At 42.5% G+C, this 24730-nt stretch overlaps 1 protein-coding gene and 1 long non-coding RNA gene across 3 annotated transcripts in view; one reads left to right on the forward strand and one right to left on the reverse strand.

The window, feature by feature from the left end:
* The window catches only part of Snoo (Sno oncogene), a 72839-nt gene that overhangs the window by 18904 nt on the left and 29205 nt on the right, over positions 1 to 24730 (reverse strand). The window contains exon 2 of one of the 2 annotated variants that reach the window (XM_065484696.1): positions 2281 to 2346. The exons of the other annotated variant lie outside the window; for it this stretch is intronic. Coding sequence (XP_065340768.1) covers positions 2281 to 2346 — 66 coding nt within the window. The remainder of the gene's footprint in view (positions 1 to 2280; positions 2347 to 24730) is intronic. 2 annotated transcript variants of the gene reach the window in all.
* LOC135940049 (uncharacterized) lies at positions 8298 to 9743 on the forward strand. Its single transcript, XR_010574818.1, has 2 exons — positions 8298 to 8714; positions 8850 to 9743. It is a non-coding gene; the product is annotated as an uncharacterized LOC135940049 (long non-coding RNA).

Genomic DNA, 24730 nt, shown 5'->3' on the forward strand with positions numbered 1-24730 from the left:
TCGATTTTCTAGCGTGACATCTTTATGGGCGAGTCGTGATTTGCATCGACACAGAATGCAACAAAAGTGCTCTCGAGCCTCGCGTTGATTAATGGCGCCGCTTTACACACCTAATAGTAATTACCGATGCGTGGCGCGTTTTGTACACATTTTATCTGCATTTCATTGTAGTGCATTCGCCCACATGCGCTATAAATCCATCTGGCCGCAGCTGCAGTGCGTGTGCATGCGCGACGCGACCTTAGTTAGCGAGTTGCACCGCGCCGAGGCCGTCACCGCGCCGAGCTAATAATGCTAATCACGACCTTTGCCTTCACCTGCAGCCCATTATCAATTGGCGCCGACTTTCGTGCCTTGACCTGCCGCTTTTCCGAAAATTCACTCCTCACCAAGTCATTTAAAATAGTTAGCAGCTCAGATATATAAATTGTATCCATTACCACTCGGTCATTTTTGGTTAAAAATGGTGCAAACTTTATAAATTTTACTTAACGTGAAAAGGAGATTTTTGCTTAAGCCGAAACTAACATCTCATTATTAATCAATTAAAACTAAAGCCAATTTTTTAGATGCAAAACGCTTCAATTTATTAAAAATTTAGAAATAATGAATATTTATTAAATTGTTGAGTGCGCAAGCAAAACGTTTGCCATGCAAAATATCTGTGAAAACTAGTTTTTTTTTTTAAATCTTCTATTGAAAGGAAAAGTTTTCCTCAAGTCACTCGCAAAGTTTCATTAAATTTCCGTGAGAAATTTCTCGTCCGCGGGTTAATTGCTCTTCAACGTCAATTGTTATTTCTTTTTTTGCATACGAGCCTTTTATCTCAAGATTCGATCGCGTTTGCACAATTTGTGTGCACTTAGTTTTATTCCATCTCCTCCAACGCAATTACGAAGACAAAGTGTATATAAGTTGGATCGCCTCCACGAGATCGTAAATAAACGCGTGCGTGAATGCAACGAGCGAATCACGTAAGAAATGAGTGACCTCACCTCACAAATCATCTGCTGCTTTTATCCTTTCAACCGGCAGATCGATTCTCATTCAAGCAGAGAGACTTATTACATCTCTTTTCTCGTAAGAGTAAAAATTCCCGCTGTGTCATAATTTCAATTAGATGGAAGATTTTGTCAGATTACAAACTATCTTCATTTTTTATCTCTCGGCCTTGAAGGTATGTTTGATTGATTGGTTTAAGTTACTTGCAATTTCTGAGGATTCTCTTTACTTATTAGTCACTATTATATAGTATCAATGCACTGGTCGATTCTATAAAATTGGATGGGTTTTTATGTTTTTCATTCAATAATACTTAAAAAATATTTAAGTTTCAATCACAAAACATGACGCTTTATTTTTGGAGCATCAGAGAAGAACGTATTAATTTATTCAGAACTGATATCTATCGCACAATCAAATAATTCACGAAATCTAATTTAATGTTTTTCATCCTCAATTACAGTTATCTGCATTTTCCATTTACCCCTTTCTTTCCAATTTTTTTTCTCTAGCAACGATAAGTCTGTCCAATTTTCCCCTTTTTGTGGTTGGAGTGTTTTATTTGCCGGGTCTGCAACGTGGTCACCGGCTCGCATCGAATTTTCCGAGGGCACTTTGGTGGCGGCGTCGCAGCCCGTGCGTGTTCGGCTGCACTAGTATTGATCAGGCCGCACGAAATACGCATTTGGCTGGCCCGGGAGCTGAATGGGCCGTTGACGCAAACTCCGTGCGCGCCACTCTACTGCCAGAGTACAAACGCGTAAAATTACGCATGCAAACCCCGCTGCTGAATTTTGCGCAACATTGCTAACAGCGCCACAGCGCAATTCCGTGATTTGCACAAAGCAACCGCAATTTAAGTGGTGCATCAAAAATCTCATTTTTTTCGTGTTAAAACGTCTGTGCATTTCGGTTAATTGTTCGCAATTTTCTGGAAACCCATGCGATTTAATTTAATTTCTAGTACGTATTAACCTTTGCTACACATTTCTATAGGGTTATCAGGCAAATTTGGCATCTGCTAAGGGCTGTTTGTAACCTTTTTGTCGTTTGACTGCAGATGATTTCGCAGGGCAAAAGTAAAACATCGAACGGCCGCATGCAGTTTCGGCCAAAAGTAGGAATCGGTCAGCAAGGGCTGCCAGATTTCGGCTTTTCCTGGCGCTGCATGCCGTTTTTAGACTCTTTCTTTCTCATCCAATTGATATTTGGAATCTGGCAGCTCCAGCGTCTGATTTGAAACATTCAGACGGTGAAAGAAAGAAAGTGAGTGAGTACCTCTGAATAAGGCGACGATGGAGCAGACTTGACTTCAACCGGGGAATATCGCGGTGGCAGGCATACCTGGAACAAACAGACCAACTCATTAGTCCTCTCGCAAATCGTTGAAATTTCGCCGAAGACCTAAGTGGTCGTTAAAAGCAGCGGCTGCAGACGGCAATTCGCATGCTAAAAGCGCCGCAGCCGATTGCCGAAGCCTTCTACACGCTTCCTCGCAATTAAGCTGCGCACTTTTCCTTCCACTCACTACCACAGTTCTCGAGAGTTTATCAGGGTGGAAAATCGAGCTTTTCCGAAATGTGCAGTGGTAATCAATAAAATATCAGATACGAAAAATGAGAAATTTAACAAAATGAGATACAGACTAGAGAGAAACGATTAAAAATACACTGGTAAACTTGAAAAATAGCCGTGCAACAACTAAAATCAGTTATAGCTTGCATACCAAATAACATTTTCAAAAAATCGACGAAGACCACAGGTTTTAATTACACTTTTCGGCCACTTGTTTATTTAAACAAAGCCGATCGATTGCCACAGGGGTAAAATTCAAATTGGAAGAGCTGACTCATCAATTTTTGCAATCCATCATATGAAATCAACCCCGACTGTTGATTCTTCGTGGATTAATCGGAAGGGGTGACCGCCCGAATCTCCCCCGTCGGCCTTCGATGTGCGTATAATAACAGTTGGTTTGCGGGACGACCTGTATCGCTTGTGTGGGTAAATTCTCGATCTGCATGGCAGGGTGTGCGAGTTGTGCGTGCACGCGCTGCACCGAGCACAATTAAAAGACCTGTCCAGCAAGGTCAAAACATTCACGCGGACAAGTGCAGGTGTGGAGCAGGGGCAGTGAAACAGAATGCTTTTCTATATAGGAACGGATATTAAAAGTGAGCTCATCTATAATTCTTTCCGTCTTTCAAATAAATATATATTTAGTGAAGAGGGATGAAATTGAACTCGGATACTTGATTTTTCTTAATTGATATTATTATTCGAATAAAAGGCGGACATTAATATATATATATATTATATCATTTAATTTCTCAACTGAATAGATTCTAGTCTTGGTCAAGTTTTTATTCGAAATAAATTTTTAATTATACATTTCAGGAGTGTAAAAAGTGGTTTCAAGTTTAAAGGACTTAGTAATTTCCGTATATGGATCATAAATTTTTATCTAGTGTTGATTATTTTAATTTCCGCTACTATAGCGGAACTAGATCATCAAAATTTTATTCGCGGCAATAATTTAGCATATATATTTGACCAGCAGAATATAAGCAAAAAAATCTACATTGTTTCAATATTGTTTTCCTCTGAATTAAGCAGCTTTCGCACCAGCAATTACACTACTTTTTTGTACTGGGAAATGTACAAAAATATTAAGAATTTCGCCGATGCGTTGCAATAAGTTTTTCACTGCCCATCCAGCGTGTCAGGAGCGTTTGTTGCGGTGCGATTGCGGCTCTTATTTATGCGAGTGGAACATAATCAGGCTTTTTCTCAGCGTGCCGCTGCAGCGAGCACGGAGAGTCTCCAGCGAGTCTATCTGGCCGTCATCTCTTCTAATAAGCTGCCAGACATTTGCATTTTAATGGCCGTGCACACCATTCACAACCAGCAGCAGCGGTAATAATAATAAAATTATAAAGACCGATCAACGCCTCATTGAATTAAGCCCGCCGACGGTTCCGTTCTCACTTTGCCTCTTACTGTAAATGCATTGTGCATACATAATACCAATACAAATGAATAGGGAAATTTTGAACTTAAAATGGTCAAATTTTTCTAAAATACACGAAGAGTGAGACATAAAAGGGGGAGCATCATACATACTAGGTTTTTCGAGGCATGTAGAGTTGGTTACGATTCACGGCACGCATGTACGAATGAATTTGAATACTTCAGTCGCCGATCGAGATAAGCGAGTGCCAATAAGTTTGAATATAATTAGCCACCTAATTGTGACAAATACCGTAATTGTGGTGTGTGATGATGTTTATCGCAGTGAATGCACAGTTTGTTTGTCTGTTAGCGTCCAACGGGTCATTATATAAGAGCAAAAACAAAATAACCATTGGCAAACCTCTTTTTCTTCTAGTTGCGAGCAGTGGGAATAGGAGGAATGTGATTGAATATTAACCGTGTGAAAAATAGTGCAATTGAAGGTGAACAAAAAGAAGATATTATTTTATTTCGTTCATATTTTGCATTCAAAACTTGCTCATCTACTTGAGTCAGCATTTGAATTAGCTTAACAAGTTTTATTTTCAAAAAGATTGAATAGAACAAAAAAACAAAGCAAATCTTGACCAGGCCTAATAGGAAGCGGCAGGCATAAAATTTAATTATTGATCAGCGAGAATAATAAAGTTATATGGCTCTCTCATAAAGGCCAGCAGAGAGGAACAAGGGGCGGCCCATTAAATTTCTCTCCTTTGTAAATATTATCAAACGGTGCGGTTTTGCCACACACATGGACTAATAAAAAATTTATAGCCACCCAAAGAGGAATCGCGGCGGCAAAAAAACAACACCACTCTCGTCTTCTCGATTTCCAGCAATCGTAAAGAATTAATTTTGCAATTAGCTCCCGCAAACAAACGCAGTGTGTTTATTTAGCTTTTCATTGAAACGGGCGCGTCGTTTCTAGTGTTTCGTCAGCTTGATATTGTTGTTTTTCTCACTCGCTATCGCAAAATCAGGAGGTTTAATTATTAGGTGTGTGTTGATTGGCAAAAAAACGTTTTCTGCTTGCCATAATTGCAGGTTCGCCCGCCCGGCAACAATACCAGACGCAGTTGTCGGATTTGAACGCACTTTGGACTTAACGACGCGGAAAGAGATATACCAGCGATTAGCATGCGGCATTAAAATTTCGTTATTTTGCTTTCTGCTCACAATTTTGAGAGCTAGACGGCGCAACTGCCGAATGGCACGTCACGGCACCGGAATTTCGCAGCGATTCATTAAACAAATGGATTCGACGCCGCCGCGACCGTGATGAATTGACGCGGAAACGGCGAGACGCTAAAAGCCAGCCTCTTTTTCTGGCGAGGCAGGCAACCACACGCCCGAGGTGTGTGTGCAACGCCACGCCGGGGCCGCACGCACCCCTTTTGTTTCCTAAATCACCGATCCCGAGCCGATTCAACTCTACAAGACGGCAAAGCCGCTCGATGATTCCACTATAACCCAATCAGACGGACCGAATCGGTCAAAAAAGCCGTAAATGCGCTACGCCGAGACCGTGAGCAGAGGCATTGACCGTAAATTGGACAGCGCGCATTGTCAGTTTGTATTTTTCAGGTGTCGCAACGCGCGCGCATCACCTGAAAGTGGTTCAAACAAAACAAAGCGAGAGCGCGCCTATCTCCCCCAGGGGGTGGCCGCTCTCGCAGGGAGGGGGTGTGATTGAAACATCCTCCTGATAAGTGAGCCCGCCGCAGTCTGGCGTTGTCATAAATTTTCCATCCATCCAGCCGAGCGTGCGAGCGAGCGAGCGCGCTGAGAAAAAGGGCATCAGCATCATCAGAGCAGTTTTGCTCGCGGCTGCTTTTTGCTGCGAGAATTAAAGTTCCATCAAGAGGGCAACGAAAAAACACAAACCAACGACGCCTGCGAGTGAGTGAAGGAAGAAAGAAAGTCGGCCGTAATGATGGATGAGTGATGACCATTATTTCCAAGGTCGTCCAAAGTTGCACCAGCGAATTTTCTCCACAGCTCTATTCCAAAAGTCGGCGATTTATGCCTTTTATACAGTATTTAATAAACTCGCGCCGAGTTTGAATTATGTTTTCTCATATCTGGTGGAAAAGGGGGCTTGGAGCCACTGCGCATTTCATAAAAAAAACTGGTTTATCAACGGTAGATCTAAATTGAATTTGCGGCTTAAAATCAAAGGGCTTTTTCGGCCGAGTTTCTACTCCAATCAAACTCTAATTTGCTCCAAAATAGAGCATTTCCAGAGTTGATTATTGTACAGAAACAGCTGCCTTTCGTGAGCCAGGAGGGAAAAGGATGTTGAAAACACTTCTCATGCCAGGCGATAAAACAAAGGCAATATTGTTTGAAAAAAACTTCCGTTTTGCAAGAACAGAATTAAACCAAAAATGATTGCTAACCGGCAAAGAGCCAACTTTCAAATCATGTGAATCGTGGATTTCAATATGCTCAAGCTCGTATGTTCCGAATGCAATTAATCGCGGGTGTAATCGGCGGGCGGCACTATAATAGTGTAAAATGGGATGGGAGCGGGTTACGTCAGTCGGCCTTGATATAATGGTCTCGCATGCACGCCTCTCCATCCCATTCCATTCCGTCCGATGCGATGCAAATGGATGTGTGCCACCTGGCTGCATACTTTGGAAAAGCAGAGACCATTATTTTCCCCGGCGCTTTATTTTCACTCGCGGTCTCCAAAAGTGCCTCGTTTCGCTTTACAACTTTTAAAAAGGGCCGTTTTGCGCACGTGCAGATGAAAAATGCTATGTCATTCTCACGCAGACGAGGGTGCCAAAATTAATGAAAATTCCGCTAGCTGCAAAATTTTAAAGGATATTTTATTTTTATTTTCAATTCGATAAAGAAAAGGCGCGTTAGAATTTGTGACGCAATTGCGCGTCTCTCTCTCTTCGTCTCATTTTTCATCTAGGCTGTTGTGGGCAGCGCTATACATTTTATTATCATTTTCACGCTAGCACTCCATTTGCAGGAGGCCGAGTTCATCTCCTTTCTTCTCTCGTCTTTGAATAATGGAGAAAAAATACGCTGCTAGAACCAGTCTGACCAGACCGGTTGCTATTGAAGAAATAGCGTTGCGCCAAGAAAGAGAGACTACTTCATTATATTATAATTCAAAGTGGGAAAGACGCCGAAAATAGCAAGAAGTCAGTGCACAATCGCAATTAACGTTTTGAACTCGAGGAAAGGTCCATTGAGCGCGAGTTTGTTGCCCGATTAGCGAAGAAAGGGGTCTTTCAAATCGGTAACACCCGAGAGTCACTCGCGCCGCGTTGGAAATTGATACCGCCCGGCTTGATTATCGGAAGAGAAAGAAAAAGGGCACAGATGCACTGACGTGGAAGATGAAACGCAGTTGCCTCGGCCGCTTGTCGTCTGCTTTCTGCCAAAGTGCGTCCGAGCCGCACACGGCACACCCGATAGGTGCGATTTTTTCATCAAAGGTGGCGAACAAAATCCTTAAAATACGACGGGATTTACGGAAAGCTACAATAACTCCTTCTTGGAATCTTCTATAACTCTGATTTTAGCACATGCAGATTTCGACTTCAAAATCGGTTAAGTTGGGAATGGATTACGCGGTAAAAAGCAATTTGTAAAATATTTATTCTTTGTTCTGAATTTCTGAAAAACTAATGCAGAGGATAGTAATAGTAATGTTTTTCGACCGGGTTAGCATTGAAATAAATATGAGATAAAGGCCGCAATAACAGAGATCACAATTCTTGGAAGAAAATGCACTCAAACATGTCGTCAACGTCTCTTTTTAAAAAAGTACCATTAATAATAATAATATCGTTTCTAACGATCAGAAGTCGATTTTTCAAAGTGGACAGCGGGCAGGGCGATTTTCCCAAGTGAAGTGCACTCGCAGAAACAATTTATCAAAAATGTATTAATTGGCGACGCAGCACCATTAATCAAAAGTGCGTATACGATATACGACATCAGAGCGGCAAATTGAAATGCACTCGCACTCTAGGGCCGCAAGCCGGCGTCGCCGGAAAGCGATAAGCATGCATGCTGCAGCCTCGTCGATTAATTAGAAATAATAACACGAGACGTGTCGACGCCGCCAAATTGTTAATTCGCCAGACTCGCGCATCACATAACTAAAGCGTGTGCCTTTTGTCTTTTGATAAAAGCAGTTTTGCTGCGAAACAAAGCTTTCCCTTGCGCACGTGAAGAGGCAAGACAACAAAGCTGAGCCTGCTTTTTGTTCCAATCTTTTTATCTTTTGGAAACAAACAACCCTGCGAAAAATCTTCATTAGCCAATAATACCAATGATAATTTAATCATAAGCATTATTGGAATAATGTTAATAAATGATGAATAAAAAATGATTGCAACACAATGTTGCGGTAATATTAAAAAAATAATGAAAAACAAATGTAAATAAGTTATTATCTTAAGCTTGTTTTAATATTACACCAATGTTAATTCAATGATATCAGTGCGCATGCGTGAATGCGTGCGCATCCATGAGTCGCACACTCTGCTACTCCGTCCGCCATCACCGCATCAAGAAACAAACACTGAACGGCTAACGGCTACGCTTCATGCAATTTTCGTTTTGTTCTTCGTTCTGCGAGTCGTTTGTCTGCTCTTAAGAGTTTAAAATACACCCATGTAAGGATCCTTGATGTTATCAACACACGCACCGTTCAGCAAATATTACAGGTAATGAGAATTATTCGTTTTTTACTTTGTTTTCATTCCAATTCGCGGTTACAAATTTTTACTGCTGCACGCAGTGAGAAAACGAGCCGTAACTTTGATACAACATCGAATTTTGATGCAATTTTTCGTTGACAGGCCGGGCGAGGATGGCTTCGACCCTGTGGAGCAGACGATGAACGAGCTGGAAGAGGGACAAGGACAATGCGCGGCTGGACAAGAAGATGGCGAAGTTCGTCGGCTTTGAGCCGGGCCACTTTTCACGTCGCCGCCTAGTGCCCAAGGACATCCACGACCCGCACCCGTTTACCTTGTGGACTTTCTCCTCATGTTGCTGCCCTAATCGTCTTTTCTGATCGAGAACTACCCTAGCTCCATGAACATCCACCTTCCACGAAAGTGGCCCCACGTACCGCCACACCAATAAACTACTTTGGAACTCAAAATAATTAATTTTATGTCCTTGCGTCATGCGTTCGTGCAGAATTGCATTTGTATTCACCCGGTATTTTTCTCCACTGGTTTTTAATTGCTGTTTGAGCAACTCAATTTTTACCAATTTATTGCGCATTAAATTGACTTTTGTCATTTCCTCCTAGGTATTAATATTATATAAAATTAGAGGTCGGAGTGGTCAAAATTTACAAGTAGATATTTCCTTTTAAATTTTCATTTGCCTCAATTTCTCAATAAATTTATCTCAGACAATTTTTCTAGTCGCATGAGCAATTTAGAAAAATATTGAAAACTTAAGTGAAAACATGGCCTGCAAGAAACTGGTGAAAATTGATAAAAAAAACCTTATTGCTACCACTTCACTGCATTTTTTTTAATTTGGGCGTTTTGGAACCTTTGGTCCTTGACTTAAAAAATATTAATGACTTTTATGAGCACTGGCACCAAAAAGGGCGGTCAGAAATTGATGAGGTACTTGTCATGTGTGCTAATGGCCTGAACTTTATATTATACAGAGCCGCCATTATTGTTTCCCATTTTTGTCACTGTCAATGCGGCCCGTCGGGCCGAACGATTTGAGAAAATCAAAAGTGGCACTCTAATTAAAATTAATTTTGCATTTAAATTTTTCAAAATTCGTTAATAACAATGCTAGAACTGACAGTTATTATTAAATGCCAAATTAATTTTAATTAGTGTGTCACTTTTGATTTTGTCGAATCGTTCGGCCCGACGGGCCGCATTGACAGTGACAAAAATGGGAAACAATAATAGCCGCTCTGTATAATATAAAGTTCAGGCCATCAGCACACATGACAAGTCCCTCATCAATTTCTGACCACCCCTTATTCATGCCAGTGTCGACGTCGCTCTGTGTCCCGACAGGACGACGATTTGACTAAGTAAGTGGCCAACATGTATTATGTAGTGCTGATTTTAAGTATTTCCCTACTTAAACCCAACGACTTTGTCTCAATCCCTGCTGTGCACTTCAATGTACATTGTAAAACTAGAATGCTGTGACTAGAGAGAAACCCAACTGTTTTATGTGAAATGACGTATAAATAATTTTTTATAAGTTATATAACTTCTGTGACTTACAAGTGTTACAATAATTTGTCTAGATATAATAAAAATATAAAATAATTAAATAAAACTATGTATCTCATTCAGAAAACCCCTAATTACCAATATTCTACGGAAATTAGGACATCATTTAATTTCCATTTGAAATTAATAATAACGCAATGATAGCGGCCAATATTGGTGCCAATATTAGAACAATATTGAAAAAAGTCACATTTTCACATTGATATAACATTAGACGCCAATATTAAAACAATAATGGTTATTGGGAAATAATATTACCCTAATATTAAAACAATGAAGATTTTTCGCAGGGAAGGTAAAAAATATTTTTTATAATTTTCCACTCATTATTTACGCTTTTATCGCAAATTGCTTATTTTTGTAGCAACTTATCGATTAAGCCTGTTGTTTTTCATTTCATGATATATTTATGAAAAATATTTATTTGTACTTTTTTAAGGAATTTAATTTTTCACCGTCTGAGCAAGAAACTATATTAATTGAGTCATTTTTATTGTAAATCCAGTGAAGGAATTTGCTCGGAAATACTCTGGGGATCGGCAACCCTTTGTTCACGGCGAGTTTGTGTTTCGGCGCAGCAGCTATAAGCTCATTAAATCGCGGCCCATTGTGGCAATTGCTGAACACACACTCACCGACAGCAGGCGTCGGTCGTGCCTTATTATTCGGCGGCACCTCGGATGAAACGCGACAGCTGCTGTGTGCGCGAAAATACATTCCGCCCGGAATACACTGCCTTGGTTTCTTTTGACAAACGCCCGCCGCTGAATGCGAGAGAGTGAGAGAGAGAAAGAGACTATAAGCTCGGCTTTTTAATGACGAGATGCGCATCGCGTGTTGATGATGTTTCACCGCAAACTTTTCGTGCGAGAGGGATTTTCGGTGGAAAATGGGGATGCGAGCTGTCGCCCCGCGGCCCAAATAATGGATGAGACGCCGGCAATTTGCATGACAATTCCATTTTTGGCTCTCGCCCCGCGTCAAATGGCCTCGCAAAGCCTTTTAATTAAAAATGCAATTTTGTGCTCAAATATTTGAGAATCCCCCACACTTTAAATTTAATTCTCAAAATAATGCTGATAAAAAAACTACTCGACAACAATATATTTCGTGTTTGTTCAAAATCTTAGTTTAAACAAAAAAAACTTAAAAATTATTCAACTTTTAAAAATAGCGCACGGCACTCGGCAGACAATTTTTTTCCATTTCTTTTCAAGGTTTTCAACCGGTTTCTAGGCTTTTGTTTGATTGTCCGCAAAAGAAAACATTGTTTCGGTTGAAAATTCGCGTGAAACTTTTCCCCTTACCGCTTTTCGCGGTGGTGCAGCAAGATAATTTCCATTCAAGACGGAAGCAGCTGCGGAACATACCTGCAGCACAGAGGAAAATGCATTGTTTAGAAGATTTTGTATAGTTTTCCGCTCGAAGAGGATTTTTCAAAAAATAGGGGGAAAGCAGGCGCGGCAGCTTTTAATTAAAGCGCGCGCCGCTGATATCTCTTCTCATTCCCGGCGCAGAAGAGTAATTGTGACGGAACGTGCTGAAGTGGCCGCCAGATCAGATCTCGCCCGAGATTTGCATTTTCCAGATTCGTCGCGAGATGCACGCCGCGAAATAATAACACGTTCCAAATCGAAAGTACACAACCAGTTTTCGAACCAAAGGCAAAGCGAGCTGGCGAAGTCATTTAACTGTAAAACTTGCATCACACACACACTGCCCGCAATCAAGAGAGAAACTAAAAGGGACAATATACAAAAACTGCAGAGTGCATATAATAGCGAGAGATGCTTTTGGTCAGCAGTTGCGAACAGAAATCAAAACGGCGCTTTCTGCTCAACTCTCTCGTGCCAATCTAGTTGGGAGAGTATTGTTAACAAACCAAAATTTTACGACTCTATGTCGTAGCTGTGATATATTTTTTAGAACCTCTGCTCAGCACATCATGTAGGTTATGCGCTCACCTGGTCCCAATAGCACAGCCAAGTGGATAACATGGGCCCCAAGTGGCCGCAGAGGAGCTTGGGCCCAATGTGGCTATCTTTTCGCATCCCCGCACCGAGCTCTTTTATATATTGAAAAGCCTGACATTTGACCCTACAGACGTTGGAAAGGTGCGAAAACCAGCAAGTGGCGAGTCGGCCGTTGAGCTTTTTGAGAATTTCGAGTAACTAAAAACACCTTTTGCCATCACTGACATTACATAGTAAGAGTTCCCAGAAATACTCAAATATCTCTCATTGCTTTGACAATCCTGAGATTATGTACCTTAACAATGGCCTGGTTTTATTGTTATAATTAATTGGGATATCCAAAAACTGGTTAAATATAAATGAGATTAAAATTTTCACAGCAATACAACAAAAATATTTATAAATAATGTAAATTTAAACAATTTAATTGAAAGGCAAAAAAATACAATTAAAATTAAAAATATTGTTATATGCATAAATTTTAAAAGTACAAGACTTTTGATAAGTAATACATTTCTCTTCTCTAATGTATTTGAAAGCATTTTTAAACTGAATTCGTTGTGTGTAATAAAATGAAATGATAATTTATCCACTTGAGTTCTAAGCGAAAAAAACTAATTTCCGAGTGCTGTAAATTCCTTAAGCGATTTTAAATTGTAATCTAATCCATTCCCGAGTGCGCAATTGAGCAGTTGTATGAGCGAAGGTGCAGGTGTTCGCGCGATTAGCGGTTAGAGGAGGATTTATTTATAATTGACCGTGCGTTACACTGAGTGCGGGCACCTTATTCGGACCGATTTCCAGCAGCCGCTGGAAGGCCACGCGATAACGATTAATTGCCTGCGACAATTATATACAAGTGCTCACGCACAGGTAATTTATGGTTTCCATGTGATCCATCCCACTTAAGGAGTCGCGTTAATTGATTGTTTAATTAGAAAATGGATTTACGCAAAACTGAAAGAATTGTATAGGGCGGAATACATTTTTTATTCAATTCAATCGTGCTCTTTAAATAATATGTCAAAAGGAGTGGACTGTATTCATTGTTTTTACAGTATTTTTACCAGTTATAGCAAACTGGTTTATTGTTTTACTCCAGAAATATTCGGAATTTTACGGGCCACCGCCACAAAACAATATCCCGCTTGATTTTCGTTCGTAAAAAATGAACTTAACATTTCTATAGGTCTTTGCAAACTCCAGGAATGAATCAGGAAAACATTCTTTCAATTGAAAGAATGATCTTATCATTCAACAACTTAAATCGTCATTCCTCGCATAAAAGATATCATTCGGCGCCAAAAAGCCGATTACACCGCGGCAGAACTGGTTTTCAACTGTTTAAATTTTTACGAGTTGTTGCGTCTGTTCTCAGAAGAAAAGGAGCATTGTGAATTCGTTGAGTGGCGTGCTTTTATTTTGATTCGCATTCCTGGCGCGCGGCGTCTGATTTAAAATTCAATCTCGCGCGCCTTTCACTGAGCAAGCCACACACGGCGTGCTCTCTCGGCCTTTTTTATCGATTCGAGGTAAACGTCCCTTGGTCGGCGCTGCGTGTGAACCGCGCACTCCAGCAATTGATGCCACCCCATTTAAATAGAGTAATTGCACGTGATCGAGCTGAATGGAAGCATGAAAAATCCATGTCATCTTTACTCGATGAAGCGTTCGAGTTTGCGTTATTCGCCGATCGCATTTTTTTGCGCAAGGCGCCGAAAGGAGGCACCAATTTTTTAGAGTGCCGCATAATCGGCAAATGCCTTTTTAATGCAGCCGGGAGCGCGGTGTGCATGCGATGCGGCAATTTTTCTTTTGTGTCGACGCCCCCGCGGGACTGCAACGGCCGTTTTTCACTTTTCCTTCTCCAATCCTGTTTGTGCACACTCGCGTAAATAAACAGAATATCGCTCTTCACTACCAACTGAGTGCATTCTTCAAAATCAGACTTTTCCAGTCGAGAAAACGTAACTCCAAATGAAACAACTCAAGTGACAGGATATAAAAATGTTTTCCACCGTCTTTTTGGTGAAACCACTCGCAAATCAAATTTGCAGCTTAGCGCTGAATTGCATATTTCCAGGAATTCCTATTGGAAAAATGGTTCAATTCAAAAGCCATCCAAGAAAAAGCCTTAACGAATTTGTGTTTCTATACAGTAGAATTTTATAAATATAGCCCAACGGCAAATTTTTAGAGGGAAGATTTTTTTATAGGGGAGTGATTTTTCATGGGAGATACATAAATGGTAAAATATTTATTTTAAACTCTGGGAATACTGTGGTGTCCAATATTGAATAATAATGAAAATAATTAGCCTTGATGAAGCACGTCTTGTTCTCACGCTTATTTGTGGTTGCATTTCACGAGTATAGATAATGCTGGGGATATTATTTCTTAGTATCCAATGAAAAGCAACCCAGAATTATAGGGAAATGTTCAGTTTCGCTGCCTTCAACACTGTTTTAATTGATTTGCCTGGTTCAGCACGGTGACGAATTGGCGCTGGAAAAGGCGAGCAGCGAGCGTGGGCAGGCTGCGAGCGCTTTTCCATTCATCTTTGAAGGCGGCGACGCGCTCAGTCGGTTTTATGTGTTGCACATGTGCTACAGCAATCATAAGTATAACACACAGCGGTTGTTGCCGGAGCAATTATCGTCATCGTTGCGCACTTGTGCATGCATAATGCACAATAATAACAATAATGATCGTTCAGCCGCCTCTGTCCGCAACAGCTCGGATCCCTTTTGTTTCGCCTCGGGCCACAGCATTGGTCTGTCATTACCATATAATTACGCCTCGCTCCGACACTTTGTCGTCGCACGCTTTGCTATTTTGTTGACGCTAATATTAAGCTTTTTTCAGCCAGACAACTCTGTCTAGCGGTTTCCCGCAAAGCAAGCAATGTCGTTGAAACCGCACAAAAAACAGCATTGGCCAGAAATAGAATGTTCAGGGGAAAAAGTGCAGCAGATTTTGCCTCGAGTGGGAAATGCATGCATACACACAGGTTGACTCCAGAGTCGAGGTCGTATGTGGATTACAAAAACTTGAAACTCAATCTGCCGTCGACGTCCAGCGACAGTTTGAAAGGCGAGCCGACGTATCGTTTGTCATCGCTGGGTGCAACGGCATGCACTCGTCATGATTATCATAATTATATGCAGACGTAAGACAGCCGCATGACGTCCTGCCGCAGCGGGAAATTCGATCTGTGCCACCAATTTCAATTTCCGTCGCGGACTTTTCCGCGCCTGGCGTCAAAACACACACGCACTTTTTCTCATTCGGCTTACGCTGCGTGACCTATTTCTCGCCGCAGCGTGGTCGGTCGCTCTATCTGCAGCACAAAGAAATTTCATGCTCGCATGATGGAATTTCCAATTAGAGCGGCTAAAAATAACCACAGGAGGAAATGTGATAATGCCGGGCGATCGACGAAAGTTGCCTATGCGGCGCACCAAACGCCAAATTGCCGGAGACAAACGGCTTTCCGGGAATTTCGGCAACGCGAATACCACCGCTGCTTTGTGCCAGCAAATGGCCTCTTTTGCCTCACAAAAGGCGCGGCCAGATTTAAGGGAGGTTGGTGAATGGTGCTTGGTGCTGGGGAGGCCGCAAATAGAAGCTGTTCGAGCCGTTAGCAAATTGGACACCTACGAGCCGTAAAAGTTGGACAGTTAGAGTTGTAAATTGGACAACTTGCTGTTGAGTTCGGACAAAAAGACAGCCGGGCTTTAAAGTTACGAGTCGTAAAGTTGAATTTACAGCCGTGAAGGAATAACGCAGCCAGTTATTCCGATTTCAGTCTCGTTTACTGATATTTGGGCTCTAGATCAGATCGAGATGTAATTATTATTCTCTGCCCTATTTCAAGCTTCACAACTAAATTATTTAGTGGGAAGGTATTTGCTTTGTTACGGAACAAATCTAAGACGAAAAGCAAAGTTATTTTTGTCCCAGAAAAAACCCAGCTTGAGATTAATGTACTTTTTTGTATCAGGCTTGAAATTTTGGGGAGCAAACTAGGTTCAGTTGGCCGCGAATGACTGGTTTGTATTGACATTAAAAGGTCGGTCGGCATCTGGAAAGGAATAATCATCCGTGGGCCGGTTGGCATTGTTGACGCGGCACGGCATGTGTGCGGAGAACGACCGCGAGCCACAAGTTTTCCACGAGCGTGGAAAAGGCGAAGGACGCGAGACGCCGGCGTCTCGAGTGAGCAGCGCGACTTTTTCGGTGCAGCGGCCGCGGCTAGATGTGGGGCAGGCCGGCTGCATTATTGATGTCTCGGCTGGCCGATGGCGCAAGCGAGCGACTGACTGCGCTTGGAAATGCCGCGCTGGCTGCATAAGTGCGCGGCGGCGGCACGTGCACTTGCATTTCACCCTGGCCTCGTTTCGCGCGCGCTGCACTCGCGCTCGTTGGGGTCAACAGCAAAACACAATCGTGTGAGTGAGTGCAGCAGCAGCAGCAGCAGAAGCGGCGGCGGCAGCGAGCACCGCCCGAGCAGAGAGGCCCATTGTTCGAGTATCAAGTGCAGTAGCTGTAGGCTGGCGACACGCCGCGCGAGATGCAGTGCCGAGAGGCCCACGAAAGGGGACTGCTGTGCATTTATTTATGGAAAAATCGATTGCGTGCAGGCCTTGAACCGTCCGACACCTGCAGCGAGAAAAACTCAATTTTCTTGCATTTCCCCCGAACCAATAAAAGCAGATAAAATTTAAAAATCGATCAATACAAAATTAAAAATGTTCGTTTTTTGCAACTAATGACACTGACAGTAAGTCTGCTTCTTTCATACAAATTTTCCGAGCAGAATTTTCTGTAAAATTAAGAAATTCAGTTAGCTAATCCTCGACCCTTTCAACACTCTGCCGCTTTTAAGTGTATCAATTCACTACTCCAAACTGCATTGATGGAGACGCAATCAGCGGGTCAGCCTTGGCTGCTGCTGGAAAATAGGCCGCTGCGGTGCATTCGTGAGTGCTTTTTGCAGCTGCCATTCGGCCAACTGCATCGGTTCGCGCACCACGGACTTGCGGACGGACGCATGTGAAATATGCAATTAGCGTGCAGCATGACTAATGCGCGTCGATGGAGCAAGCCGCAGCGCTGCGAGGCCGTTTCGAAAATTCGGCCCTTCCCCCTCAATCAACGCGATTGGCGCGCGAAACGAAAACGTCCAGAGACAAAATTCGATTTCGAGCCGCACGAATGGAATAAAAACACACATTGTGCGGCTGCTTGGTTTACGAGAGAGTGTGTTTTTTGTCGGTTGCAGCGGAGGAAGGAGCGACGGCCAGAAGGCTGCACCGCGATGCACGTATCGCGTTTCACGATGGGAAAAGTGCAGCCTTGCTTGAGAGAGAGAGAGAGAGAGAGAGAGAGAGACGCCACAACGCGCGACGTCTGCTGCGTGGAAAGCGGTTCCCAGATGAAAACATCGTTTTCTTCTCAATGCCAGACGCGAAATGCTTCCAGCAGTCATAATCATTGTGCTGGAAACCGCAGCACAACGCTCCTCTAGTACCAACCTCGCCGCGTTCTCAAAGCCTAGGCGAGACCAGCGTTATGCTTTTTGCCATTTCGAGCCTTTCGCGGCGCTTCCGAAAATAATTTATTCGTGTGCAAGATTTATCGACGCCCGCAACCAATTGCAAAAGCTTCGCTGGAAAGTTTCAGTTAATCCCACGGACTTCTCCTTTGCGCAAGATTTTTTTTCGTTTTCGCAAGACACACGGGAATTTCCAATTTGACGCACGGCGACGGCGGCATGTTATTTATGTGTCTTTCGCTTTAATGGGCGTACGCAACTTTTTATTATTCCAGCTGGCTGCACGTTGTTTTATTTTCGTCTCCTTGAGTATATGCGCTGAAGCAACTCTTTGTTGCAAATAAGAAATATCAACGAGACGAATCACCATTTCAAATCGTAAGCAAGAGCAAAAATATTATTTCTACACTTAATGATTTGAAACGATCGATTTAAATTAGTTCAACTAAACTCAATTACGCTGTTTAATTAAATTTGAACCTTTTAAGTGCAATCGAGTCTTCAACAACACGCATAGAAAAACGCACTACTTGGAGGAAGTCTCAAGGATTCAATTCTGCGGCTGGAGTGAAAAGTAAATTTCCACTCGATAAATCCCACGGGAGCCCTTCTTTTCTCGGGGCTTTCAGCGCCGCGCAGAGAGGAAGTTCGTGCGAAGAACAAACACAAAACAGCGTGTCGGTCGGCACCGCACGATTTCCAGCAGAATGCATTTGCATGTGGCGTGCGTGTGCGTCTGTGTGCCGTGCATGCGAAAAAAGAAACGGGCACACGCTGGCTGCCGAGAGCCGCGTTCAGGGCGTTTCATTAAAATTCCAAGTGCACGCCGCGCATCAAGAGGCAAAAGAGCATCCACTGGTGCACTCTGGCAAAACCGACCGACGTGCAGCACACCCGTATTTATATGTGTGTATGTGCACATGCAAACGCGCACGCCGCGTAGACGTTTCCATCAGCCTGGCGCCGCCCACCTTGAAACAAAAGCACCCCGGAGTCGGCGAGACCCTCTTGAGAGCGGGCCGCAAACTTGATGGTTCAATTTAGCAGGCGAGAAAGAGCGTATCGAGTTTCAGGGGCCGTGTAGGTCAAGTAACAAAACTCTGAGAAACTTAATTTTCTAACCAACCCCTGTTATATTTTTGGTTTTCACTTTTAAGCAATTACTCGGAGTTTAATTAAAAACTGTTCCTTTCTTCTTGAATAGCAAAAGCTTGAAAAAATTAACCCATTAGAAAACGATAATTATGGTTATCGCGCGTTTTTTCTAGTGAAACAATGAAAGGATTTTGATTTTTTACATCACCACCACGCAGTGAGAGACAACAGTAAGCAATCGTCAAAGGAAGCAATGGCATACCTAAAACACAACCAAAGAGATAAATTAGAAATTTTAGCTTAGGATTCCTTCAACAGCAGTATCAGGGAAGTTTGAAACCAGCCCCACTAAAGGTTCTCTCGACCAGTGTGTATTATGTCGGGGGTGCATTCCGGCTCATGCACCACCGCCGAGATAATAATCGCGGCGAGCACGTGTGTAATTACTCAGCTGCCAGCGAAATATACGCCTGGAGGGTTGCATACACACAAACACACCCGGCTGCCTCTGCCTGCTCCTCCGGCAAGCACAATGCGAAAGAGTAATTTTCATAAACACTGCTTGCTGGCTTGTTATGCATAAAAGAGGAGACGAGACAAAAAGCTGCTGTGTCGCGCCGAGATCAAGATCAGGTTTTCCTGCGTCATTTAGAATTTCAAATCTGGCGCGGAGCAGCCAACTGACCTGCCAGAGCGAAATACGAGCGAGCGAGAAAGAAGCAAGCTTGTACGCCGCGTATCAAATGCTGCTGCCAGGGCAGAATTTCATTATACAGCCTGCTTCTTATTATATTCTAGCTGCCAAGCTGTGCAACGCGGAAATCTCGGATTGTACGACAAAGTGGTGGTGTTGGAAGGCGTATGAAATAAAAAAAAAACGACTTACGCTATATGTAATGTCAATTGTTTTCAAGTTAAGATTTTAGGTAATTACTGATTGGAAAGTAACAGACAAAAACTTGGAAACTTGGAAGGCGTGTCTAATGCTGTGATAGCTGAGGTCAATGAAGGCCACAAACAACAAAGACGCTCAAGTAACTTGCTGGCGAAATCTTTTGTAGTAAAATTTCTCAAGGAAAGGTTTGTTAAACGTATGATATTTTTAAAAACAATTATCATCCTCATTAATGGCAACATTTTTCTTTTCAGTGCACAATTTTAGCCTTAGATACAGGACAAAAACATTTTTGTAAAACAATCTCTTTGATGTTGCAGCACATCAAAGACATATTATTCCAGAATTGTTTGGATTGCCTTTCCTTTTCACGCAGCTGTCCGAAAACAAGGAAACGAGTTGATGCGATCTGCCCGAAACTGCTTTGAAGTGAATTTCCGAAAAGCCCGCGATGGCCCCTTTGTGTCTTGAGCGTAAAAAATAGGAATCTCGACGACGAATCAGAAAAAAACAACAACATCAAGAGCGAAAGAAAGGAGGAATTTGCGTTCGGCAGCAGATAACTCGTTCAGCACGCACAATATCTGGAATATCACACTTGAATGCACATTCTAGAAAAAGCTGGAATAACAACAGCAACACCTAATACCTTATTATATTCGTTCGTTTCGCATGCAGCTCAAATATTTTCGGCCACCCGCACTGTTCTCCATGAGAAAACGCGCTTTTTGATTCGTTTTTAATGGGGTGCGGCTAATGCGCCGGACAAAAAATGAACGCACAGTCGAGCACGTACCATGAGAAGTTTGAAAGATGAGTCTTTTGCGTGCTGTGAGATATCAAACAACAATTTTCAGACAATCAGGCCTAATTAGGCACGGCTGAAGCTTTCGTATCAATGGCATATGGCACTGCAACACTTTTGACAAGGAGAATTTACTAAAGCGGATGTTGAATAATCTATAAAACAAATCCAATCCTTTTGATCTTTCAATCTATACTTTCGCATAAAAAAGCATATATAAACTTTTACATCTTAATAAACCAGTAGGCTGAATCCTTTCAATACTCATTCCAGGCCGGCGAAATTGATGCGCCTAGATTATTGTTATTGTCAATAAAGATGGGAGTTGAACAGATTAATGGCGTCCGAATCCATAAATCAGGCGCCGATGCGGATGCAGCGGCCCGAGGAGAATATCAGCCAATCCATCACCCGGCGCCATAAATAAAAATGAGAAAAGTAACTTTGTGGAGCGAATTAGCACGCGTTTCTGCTCGCTGCACAAGTTTCTTATATCGATCAAAATGTGCGCCACCGGATGTTATCAACGCAGGCCGACAACTGATTAATTTACTGCGCGTGCACTTATATTCCGTCCTTGCCGAAGATTCAGCAACGCTTCGCAACTCGCCAAAAAGCAAAAAAATTATAGATATTATGATAGTATCATTTTATCCTGTCTTAATGCATGAACATCGAAGATAAGAGAGAAAGAAAAAAAGATTTAGAGAAAAAGAGGCCATTTCTATTCAATACGTAAATAAATTCCAATTTCTCAGTGCATGAGTGAAATGGTTCTGTTCAGAATGGGTTATTTTAAGAAGAATTTTAGGTGCACTCATGAGTTCATTGGAGTAAAGAATACGATGCTATAGTCATTAGCCCGTTTGGTGGGAGTCAGTGTATTTTGAGACGAGGATCGATTTTCACCGTTCGAGCGGCGCTACCGCGGGCCAGGTGTGGAACTGCGCCGAATTCGTGCAGGCAGTGCACACACCGGCCAGCCGGTAAAAACAGCGAATTCCGCCGGCCGCACCCCTTAACCTGGGGGAGGCGAGATAACCAATTCTGCGCTCGATTAGAAGAAACCGGTGCCGCGAGAAAGGTTGAGCCAAAGGAGGCGACGGAATTAGCAACAGTCCACGCGATTTATCGGCGATCGGCTCCGATTTCGCTCGTAAAACGGTCAAAAGGACACGGAAGGGACGTTGCGGGGCCACAGGGGCGGGGGTGCCGGAACGATATCGACCCGAGCATTGTTGCGGTAGGCCCACGCGCTTGGGGCGCGTGCGCGCCGCCGTCTAGATGCGAGAGAACGCATTACGTATGTATGCTCACGGCGGCGAGCGATCGAGCAAGCGTACGACCCCCGACCCACCCCCGCCCAACCCCCACGTGCGGCGAGAGAGAGCAACCCTCGTCGCCGCGCTCTGAAAAAAAGGAAGCTCGCGGAAATCAGATTTGGCCAGAGCGAAAGTGGCGTGTGGAGGAGGGGGTTGCTCCGAGGCGCGGAATCGTGATCGAAATTGGCATGAATGGTCTCTCACTCTATCTATATCTGTCGGATATCTGCGAAAATTTACCGATATTATTTTGTACAGGCACACAGAACCGGAAATATTTGGAAAACTCGCTTCCTTTTTCAGTTTATGATTCCATTTTTTCTAAAAGTCATAAATAACTGTGACAGATTCAAACGTTCTAATTTTTTTTTGGACAAAACGGTGTGGCTAGAATTTCCAGCAATGTGCCGTGTTGATCGATTTAAATTACGGACATTTCCGCAAAATTTCATAGCATGCTGGCAGAGCCAATGTATTTTATTACCATTGGAGAACGGGATGAGGGTGCTTTATTATATTCTTGCGGTCGGTTTTCATCATGCACAACGTCGGCCGCTGTCAGTTGGGCCGGAAATCAAATCAGCGGAACGAATATTGCGCCAAATTGGAGCAAAATCAATATGGTCGAGAGGTGCGTCCGCCCTTCTACCCAACGGCCGAGCAACCCTCCGACCTCCACCCTTCCTCTGCACTTGAACGACCATCGAAACTGAATACAAAGCGATTGTTTCCAACATTTTCATCGCGCACAAAATCAATATGCACTTGAAAGCAGATTTATGCTTTCAACTTTTCGTCCATTTAATGGATGAAAAACTTTGGTATTATGCATGCAAAAAGGAGACAAAGGAAAAATTAGATAGGATGCGCCGATGATCAAGGCTTTTGATTAAGTTGTCCAATACATGCGAGCTTGAAATTTTTAATAACAGTTTAATAAATCAATATAGATTTGAGACCGTTTTCAGCCCTCGAAATTAGAATTTCGTTGGGGCACCGCCACTTTGGAGCGGCGAGTCCAATTTCCTGCTTGGCTGGCGTGTTCATTAATTCCGGTTTTGCGTCAAGAATTTTTGACAGGCGAGACGGGGAGATTATTTTCAGTGCGCTGCGGCAACGCAGATTAAACTGTCGTTACAATTTGCAGGTGAAGGGGACAAACTTTTCTAAGCCGCCACTTTTTGACGCAAATAAATTTTACTTGTGTGCATTAATAACACGGAAAATGTCACTCGCACCCTGGACAAGTACATACCGCAATTCCAAAATGGATGAGAGGAAAACAATGCTCCTCCATGTGAGATATTTTTCACGTGGAGGAGCATTGTTATATATAGATTATTAATTGACAGGCAATATTTTGGTGCATAATCAATAAATTCATTTTTTTACTCTCCTGATCAACATTTTATGCGACACTTTATATATAGCAGTGGAAACTTGTTGTTTTAAGGTTCCAATGAATAATTGATATTTATTCTTAATTTCCTACAAAAAAAATAAATAGTAGATGAAACTTGGATCCAACTCAAGAACAAAAATAAAAAACAAGAATAAAATCTCTTTCCGATTCAATTATCGATAGACTACATTTCCTGTTGCAGGAAGAACTTTTAATATAAAAGTTTCCGAAATATCTGAGCGGCTGAGGAGGAAATGGAAAGAGCGGCAGTCAGGTATTTCGGAAAAGGGGATGGTCTGCGGTTTGTTTCAAAGTATATTATTATTCAGCGCCGAACAGGGTGCAGGGTGAAGAGGCCCTCGAATGCATTCAAGCCTCCACGTTTGTTTGCCGATTCAAGAATCGCTCGGGGAAATTGATGAACATATTAAAAAAGTTTTGAGGACGCTGCCGAATTTTCTGGTTTAGAACAATGCGAGGAATTCTATATTACATAATATTCCAACCAGTTATGACTGGTTTTCCAGTAGCAAAATTTGCAGACTTTTAAACCTGGGCGAGTTTGCACATTTGCAGCCGATCGAAACTCTTTCTTTTGCAGGGCTCAAAATGAAAATGCTGACGAATTTCGGTTGACCTTCTAATGAGGTTTGTGCACTCGAAAATGCGAACGTAACAAGCTCTTCTCTTGGCGTTCGTCAGGGAATATATGGAAAGAGCAGCAGCAGTTAAAAAGTCGTAAAACTTTTATTACCGAGCATGAACGAACGTGTATATCTGCGCCAGAACACACTCGCTCATTACTCAAGAACAAGCAGGAGATTATTTTCGCAATAACAAGCAGCCAGAGCAGCTATTCTTCTTCGTGCTACGGCCAAATGGAGCTTGAATCCAAATGGCACATTTGCACTCTAGGCATTTTGCTATTTATCTACGCTCTGCACGGCCGCCTCGAGCTTTTCGGAATATATATATATATATATATATATATATATATATATATATATATATATATAGGGTTGGGTTGAAAATAAAAATGGATAGTTTATTTCACTGACGTGTGTGTTATCAGGCAAGCCAAAAACATTTGTGCTGGTAATGAATCATTTTAAGAGAGCAGCAATTTTAATCCAGAGTAAACCAGATAAATTGATGAAACTAATATCAATATAACAGCTTAGATATGAAAAAAAATAATCAATTGGATCTACGATGATTTTTTGGCGCAACAAAAGAAATGTTTTAGATGGAATTCACATCAGAATATGCTCTGCACAGTCTTCGCCTTTACGAGCGCATGATTCGTTTTGATTTGCGTGCGAGCGAGTGCTTATTCTAGAGTGTCCGCATTCGCACGTTCGCGGGTTTCGCGAGTCACGTGACGCTCGCGGATTCGGCCTCGGC

This window comes from Cloeon dipterum, chromosome 3 (assembly GCF_949628265.1).
Source record: "Cloeon dipterum chromosome 3, ieCloDipt1.1, whole genome shotgun sequence".
Taxonomy (NCBI): Eukaryota; Metazoa; Arthropoda; class Insecta; order Ephemeroptera; family Baetidae; genus Cloeon; species Cloeon dipterum.